Source organism: Vanessa tameamea, chromosome 6 (genome assembly GCF_037043105.1).
Source record: "Vanessa tameamea isolate UH-Manoa-2023 chromosome 6, ilVanTame1 primary haplotype, whole genome shotgun sequence".
Taxonomy (NCBI): Eukaryota; Metazoa; Arthropoda; class Insecta; order Lepidoptera; family Nymphalidae; genus Vanessa; species Vanessa tameamea.
Window position 1 is genome coordinate 160,543 of NC_087314.1, and position 8,082 is coordinate 168,624.

At 31.6% G+C, this 8,082-nt stretch overlaps 1 protein-coding gene across 2 annotated transcripts; it reads right to left on the reverse strand.

Annotated features, from left to right (window-relative positions):
• Positions 1 to 1,587: 1,587 nt before the first annotated feature.
• Positions 1,588 to 7,611, reverse strand: LOC113393394 (nucleolar protein dao-5). Of its 2 annotated transcripts, none has more exons than XM_026630252.2 (7): positions 7,403 to 7,611; positions 5,933 to 6,027; positions 5,701 to 5,827; positions 4,133 to 5,524; positions 3,452 to 3,535; positions 2,573 to 3,005; positions 1,588 to 2,409 (listed from the first exon to the last, which is right to left on the reverse strand). In XM_026630252.2, exons 1-6 carry the CDS (start codon positions 7,508 to 7,510, stop codon positions 2,577 to 2,579), a joined length of 2,235 nt encoding a protein of 744 aa, XP_026486037.2. In that variant the 5' UTR covers positions 7,511 to 7,611; the 3' UTR covers positions 1,588 to 2,409; positions 2,573 to 2,576. The 2 variants fall into 2 exon arrangements, with proteins under 2 accessions (XP_026486037.2, XP_026486038.2); XM_026630253.2 differs by lacking the exon at positions 2,573 to 3,005 and adding an exon at positions 3,171 to 3,296.
• Between the last annotated feature and the right edge of the window lie 471 nt (positions 7,612 to 8,082).

Here is an 8,082-nt window from a genome sequence, read left to right on the forward strand (position 1 = left end):
TTTTTTTGAAAATTAATATTAGATGACAATGGCATTTGACACTATATATATTTTTTAATTCAATTGAAATAGGCAAAGGTATTGCGATATACGAAATTAAAACCGACTGCTGCAGCCTGTGTCTACGGTCTAAGTTTTAAATAAAATTAAAAATAATCTGAATTGGGCATATTTTGTCTATTGAAATTAGTTTTCTTGTATTGAATGTTTGAATTCACCTTTCGAATGTTTATGTTTTACTTACATTTAACATTCGATATTACATGTTAAAGGTTGCTTCTGACCATTCAACAGATATGAATGAATGTAATCATTTATTCATTGCTGATATGTGGTGAATTGGAAATCGCATTTAAATCTTCATGTGAAGTACCAAATGTCCTTTTCATTGTAATTTCACTTATGTCGACTGACTACATTTAGAAAAATAAATATATACTTAAATTGTTTACCAATGTTTGGGTACATTCGGGAACTATCATATTTATAAAAACATAATCAGTACCATAAAATACAGTAACATTCTTTTCAACTTGAGACGACGACATTAATTTATTGAATAAAACGGATTACATTACGGATGGTTAATGACGTGTTTTCAACTCAATTGTAGGATGGTCTGACACGATTGATGTCTTTTATTAATGCTTATTTTTATTTTTTAAAACGTTTATATAATATGTAACATTTTGTAACATATAGATAGGCTCAACTTTTAGGTAGTTACTGTAGTTTAAATGACTTTTTATTTTTAAATTGGTAAAACTTCTAGATGATCAATTTTAAGAAATTTTGATTGAGGGAAATTAACACTTGACACGGATTTTAGGTTATTTAAGATTCGTTCTAGTTTTAGCCAGAAATTGCAGTAAATTTTTTTTACAAATAATTTGTCTTTTTCATTAATTTTAGGTTGGGTAACGATTGAACTGTCTGTTCTGTACCCTGTTCAAGTTAGCTTGATCTTTTTGACAGACGAGAAGTGATGAGAAACAGAAAATATAACATATATAAGTCGATGGAACGCGTAATTTAAATTAGAATCCTTTTTTTTTAAATTATTTTTCTGAAAAGAGTTATACCAGCTAAAGAGACCGTTCGTAACAATAACTTAAAAATGCTCATTAATAAGGATTTTTGTAATCGATATTTGTAGCAGTTACTGCCTGTTATTCGCGTCCCTACTGTCCGACCGATGTAACATTGTACAAGCTTTATTATTTTCAGTGTTTCTATTAAAATTTTACTTTGAAGCAATAATATATAATAGAAAGTCTTAAAATTTTCGGATAATGCTTGAATATTTAGGAACATTTGTACTATATATATATTTTTTAAATATTTTTCAATTTTTAAAATCATTATATTAAGAAAATAATATGTTCGTAATTGTAAAGGTATGTCGATCAGAAAAAATTACATCTGTCAAAAAGGTGAAGCTATCTTGTACAGGGTATAATTCTGGAGGTGATAGCATCCACCTCCGCCACTCTGTCCCCCTCTCTAAAAGGGCTCCTTGCGTAGTAATTTATTCTAGCGCAATTTTGATGAGGTGTTTATGGGCTTTTTAAATTTAAAAAAAGAAAATAGACAAATCAATTTATTTTAAAACACATTGTCGTATTTTAAAGGCGGTCTTACTTCTACTAAAATATCATTCACTTATATAAAATAAACAAATACCTACATTTTTACTTACTTATAGTAACATTAAGCTTATGTACAAAATAACGTCAGTTATTTTTGCAATAACTGCATTTTATTTTAAACTTATTTACACTGCTTGTAAATGTCAACATTGCCTAGTAAAACCGAAACTATTTTATTAAAATTAATAGAATGCTGAATTTATTAAGAATGTTATAATTGTATACAGTAATGTATAGCGCTATATAAGAATTAGTAAGGCATTTCACCCATACAATAGAAAAAGTTTAATACTTCAACTGTATGATAATGTCAGTTATGATTGAAACAAGTCGCAATAGATTTAACACTTAAATAGACATAGAAAGATTAACTACAATTAAAATGATAGTCAAAATATTCCCTACCAATTAATGACTTACGAACATTAAACACTTAGCACTAGCTATGAAATTCTTACTGCATAAACATGACCGTTATCATTTTAACGAATTGACTATCGTTATTTCATCTTTGATCACATGGGATAAGTATTTTAAGTTTCAATTGTTTGGTCATATGGAATATTTTTAAATAATAGAAAAAAAAAACTAGAGTCAGTTAACATCAATCTTCAAATTTGATGGAATGGACGCTCGTGTCGATGGCACCGCCACGGTATGCGCCTCGCTTTTTCTTAGTTTTCTCATGTTTGAAAGATTTGCCGCGCGTGCGTTTCAAATCTTCATTGGCTCGCTCACCCCACGATCCTCGAGCTCCTTTCTGTTTGCAAAATAGGTAGCGCGTTCAGTACGAAATGTTATTAAAATACCATAATTAAAAAAAAACTTGTCATAAAACCATCTCTAATTATAATAATATTTCACTTTATTCTACTAATAAGAAATGATAAATATGCATTTAGACAATTATTAGCAAGTCTCACCTATTTAATCAAATACTATTTTTTTATTTTGGGAGTTATTATCTCCTCCATCAAAACTTTTTCTATCGTTAAACCCTCCCTTTTGGAATCCTCCCCTATCGCCGCCCCACGAGTGGCGATCTCCTCGTCCACCTCTATTGCCCCTTCCGCCCCTATCACCACCACGACCACCTCTGTCAAATCCGCCCCGCCCTCCTCTGTCAAATCCACCCCGACCTCCTCTATCGAAGCCTCCTCTGCCTCCTCTTCCACCCCGGCCCCCTCTATCATTGAATCCACCGCGACCCCTAAATCCTCCCCGCCCGCCCCGATCATTAAAGCCCCCGCGACCGCGGAAACCTCCACGGTTGAAACCTCCGCGCCCACGATCTTGCCAACCGCCGGATTGATTGTTTTCATCGTCACCCTCTTCATTTTCTCCGTTTTCACCCTCCTGGTAGATATAAAAATTTTAAAACACCAAGACAACCCTACGTAATTACCAGACGACGTAAAAGTAAATGCCCGAAATATTAAGCCATAGAAGATTACTTGATTGGTGTCGGACAATGGTTTTTACATAGAGTTGCCTTGGCTTTTTAACTTTCAGGGCATTTACCTTAGCTTCGAATGAATTGTCCTTAAGTCTAGGGTCCACTTCAACATTTTCTGATAAGACTCTCCTGAAGGGTTTATTATTTGTTTTATTATCTTTGTCACTGGGTGTGGAGGACACATTTGTTCCCTAAAATAAATACAATTGAACAAACAAGTTAATAAATAAAAAAGTTGCTATGCTTAATGTTTCGATTGTAATCGTTGCATAAATTTGATAGACACAGGCACAAAAAGAGTATGTACAAATTTCGTATATTAAATAAATAATTGATTCACTCATACCTTTACAAAATTGCTGTATGGCTTTTTGGCTGGAGTTGGGTCCTCACCTCCAGAGAATTTTCTTTTCTTACCAGTTTCGTTTTGCTGCAAATTAAATATTTTATTATTTATAATAGTATTTTTTATTAATGTAATCAAAATATCGTGATTTTCTAAAAATAGTTTGGGAATTTACTATGGTAACCTACAAAGAAATTCTCATCTACATTATTATATTTTTTTCTTAAAAAACAATTTAATTGATTTTAAGTCAACCTTTTTGAAATGTCTATTCTAAGAGTATTTATTAACTTAAAAAAAATAATATATATATATATAATGTGTTGTATTTTTTTTTACATTTTTTATCACAACTTTGTTATTTATGCACAGATTTAAAAAAATCTTATGTTTTATCCTGGAGTGTAGTCTTCCCATTTGTTTGTTCTGTTTAAATTTGAAAGACTAATTTGTGTCGGTTATATTTTTAAATACACATATTGCAAAGAATTTGGCATATGTACATCATATAAAATTCTGCCTTATGTATGTACAATTGTAGTGGGGCAGCCTCTACACATTACTTACAATTTTACAGACTGTTTTTGAGTAGTAGTAATGTACTCAATTTATAAGAATTCAAACATGACATTGACCTATGCAATATGACATTAAAGATAAACAAATATGTGACATTGTTACCTGTTTTGATTCCTTTTTTTGTACTTTAGCTGGAGGTTCATCATCACTGTCATCACTGTCATCCTCAGCGGCAGGTTTCTTGACTTTTTGTTTAGGTTCATCATCACTGCTGTCATCTGATGACTCTTTAGCTTTACCCTTAGGAGTTGTTGGTTGAGACTTAGTGGTTTTTGATGGGGTCTTATTAACAGGTTTAGCTTCATCATCACTGCTATCTTCACTATCTTCAGATGAGGATTTCTTTGTATTTTTAGTATTGTTGGCTACGGGTTTTGTAGGTTTTGCAGTTACTTTAGGTTTTTCGTCTTCACTGCTATCATCGCTATCTTCTGATGTTGCCTTTTTCTTTATAGCAGCTTTAGCTGCTGGTTGAGATTTAGGTGTATTTTTTGTTTTCTTTGATGGTTCATCATCACTGTCTTCATCAGAAGATGATTCCTTTTTAGATGTGGGTATTGCTTTTACAGCAGGTTTGGTGACTTTAGATGGTGCTGTTTTTTTGGCACTCTTGCTATCATCACTGTCATCTGATGATGATGATTCAGGTTTCTTGTTAATATTATTCAAGGGTTTAGCAGCAGGTGTTGGAGGTTTATGGATACCTACTGACTTAGGCTTGTCATCATCACTACTGTCTTCATCGGATGATGATTCTTGCTTTTTAACAATAGGAACCTTAACAGCAACCTTTGCAGGTGTAACTGCAGCTTTTGTAGCTGGTTTTTGAACAGCTTTTGGCTTTTCATCTTCTGAATCATCACTATCATCTGAAGATTCAGCCTTGCCTTTAGGTTTGGCTTTAGCAGGTGCAACTGGTTGTTTGGCAGCTGGTTTTGTGACTTTCTTTGGTTCATCGTCACTACTGTTGTCACTATCAGAAGACAAGTCTTGTCTTTTGGCCTGCTGTATAGGTTTAGTTACTGGAGGTTTAGTTTGGTTGACTTTGACTGGGGTAGGTTTAGTGGAATTTACCTTAGTTTTTTCATCATCACTGCTATCACTGTCATCAGAGGATGATTGTTGCTTCTTAACAGGGGTAGCTTTATTAGGAGTCTTTGCTGCCACTACAGGTTTTTGAACTGTTTTTTTAGTTTTATCATCATCACTACTATCATCACTGTCACTGGTTTCTGGCTTTTTAGTTACAGGTTTTTGAGGTGTGGCTTTTGTTGCAGGTGCAGCCGGTTTTGTAACTGTCTTTGGTGCTTTTGACTTTTCCTCCTCACTACTATCTGAACTGTCTGAAGAGTCATTTTTCTTGACAGTTTTGGCAGCATTAACACCTTGTGGTTTGACAGGCTTGGGTTTTGAAGTAGCATTATCTTCACTACTTTCACTATCTGATGACTCGTCTTTCTTTTTAACTTGTTTTTGATTTGCTATTGAATTAACCTGCAAGACAGCTTTATTAAATATTTTTCTATGATAGTTTATTTTTATAAAAAAGTAAAGTAAAATCAGAGGTAGTGACGAATAATATTATAATATCACAGGGAATCAAATACAATGTTTCATCATTTAAAAGTAACTATAATTAAATATAAAACAATTTAGGTATAAGAATTTACCTTTGCAGGTGGTTTTTCGTCTTCAGAACTATCTGAAGACTCCTGCTTCTTTGTTTGGACAGGACCGTTTGAATTATTTAAAGATGTAGGCTTTTTAGGTTTCTCGTCTTCACTGGAATCATCAGAACTAGCAAAGAAAATAGAAGCTTTAAGTATTGTACAAAAAACTATTCTTACATGCTCTGTAAATATTTTAAAAATTTAATATAACATTTTCATTTCATGTACTTACCTGTCTGCTTGTTTCTTTTGTGTTGGTTTACTCTGTCCCTTTTTGAGTGATAAAATAATATCTGTAAGGGAAGGTAGGTTCTTAGGTCGTGGTTTCTGAAAAGAATAAAAACATTTTATAAATAACATTATGGATGTATCATGATGAATGGTTTTCTATTATTAAATTGCACTTAATTTTTTTTTTATAAATTACTTTTTTTCAATATATAAAGCAAGCAAAGAACTATTGATTAACTAAATAGCGACTAGCTAAATAGACCACAGGGTTCACCAAGAACATCATTTTCATTGGAATGAAGGACTTTTTTGAATCAGACCATTTCTTAAAAGCGATGATATAAAATTATTTATCTATGATGTACTGGCCCTACTTTTATAGTCTCATCTTTTCTATATCAAATTGTTGATAAAGGATTAATTTTTGCATCAATTATATCAGTATTAAATTATTATTTTTTCTTAACACACAAACCCTTCTAGATTAGTGGAGTTTTAACCTAAATTATTTTTTAGTTTTAAGTTTGGACGATGTTGTCATCTTCACTCAAAGACATTGTTACTGCAAAGAATAACAGTCTTAACAACTCACACACTTCAACCAAAACACAACTGCATTAAAGTATATTGTATAATGTATACATAACTATTGGGTATTTAACTATTAACATTGAATATTGACAGTACCCAGCAAATTGGCTCTGCACATAACCCTACAATACCTACTCTCAATGAACAACATGTAAAAAAACTTTGCATAAAGTAATGTGGAGTGAGTAATAACATGTTATAGATATCTGTCAATCTTATACATGTTTGTCAGGCATTTCAAGTTCTCTACAATGAAATACAGACCTGCATTGATCAAGCACTTAATACATAATTAAATATATTTCATTTAATAAGTATTTAATAACATTTTATTTGATATACAATTTTAGAAATTATATTATTCTTGAAAATGTCAGTCAGTATTAAAGTAAAGATCATGAGGTGAATAATCATCTAGAAAGTATTCACTGTAGCGCTTGCGTGCTTCATTATTTGTGTTACAAAAATAATATTAGGACACCCCAGGGTTTTAAATGTTATGACTCCAATCTATTCAGCCGAACCACACGGAAATTAACCACTGCCAATTCCTGTCATGCTCATGCAGTGTTTAATTTACAGTATAAGCAGGACTGTGCCTATTGGGCATGTGATTTACTTTCAGGTTAAAAACCAGTACATCCCGCCAGAAAAAGCCCAAACGGGATGTCTGGTATACACTATACGAAGATGTACAATTGCTTCAAAAATAATTAATAAAAGATATTATTCTTCCGAAATTAATAATAATTACTGGTTTAAATAATAAAAAGTAAAAGGAAATAGAAAACAAAGGATTTACGAGTATATTATAATATAAAATAAAATAACACGTGTGGTGATCCACGACACACGTGGTTAAAAACTGCATGGTACTTACCGCTTTAGTCTTGGTTGCAAATTTGTCAGCAAGCGATTTATCGATAGTTACAAGGAATTGATGGACTAATGAAAAGGCCTCGGCCTTTATTTCAGGTGAAACACTCATTTTTATTTTTTAACCGAAAAACTTTACCGGCGCTCTACCAATGCACGCCGAACGGCTACGAAACTCCAAAAGCCTACAGATAGAAAGAAAGACTAAAATAATAAAATTAGTGTTGGAAAGTGTTACTACACTAAAATAATATTTTTCTTAAGTCGAAAGTATAATTCGATTCATATATCGATATTGAAGATAAGCGTTATACTGTATCAAATAGATTTATTATTAATTTATATTTTGTTCAAATAAATAAAGTATTTGTTTACAAACAAAATAAACAGAATATTTGTACATAAATGAACATTATGATGTTTTGTTATTAAAATTTAAATCATAATTTTAATTGGTCAAAAATCTGACTGAATATAATATATATTTTGCTTTGTAGAGCTATATTTTCACGAATAAAATACAATAACTTTCAGTATTTAGTTGTACTCTAAAAGCACTTGCCTAAAAAGCATATTTTCTTTGATAGAATTTTTTTTTTCTTTTGACTAGATTAATAAAATGTCTAAAATCGCTATTAAAGCTATTATTAATTTACTAAATTCGTAAATTTGGCAAAAATAATT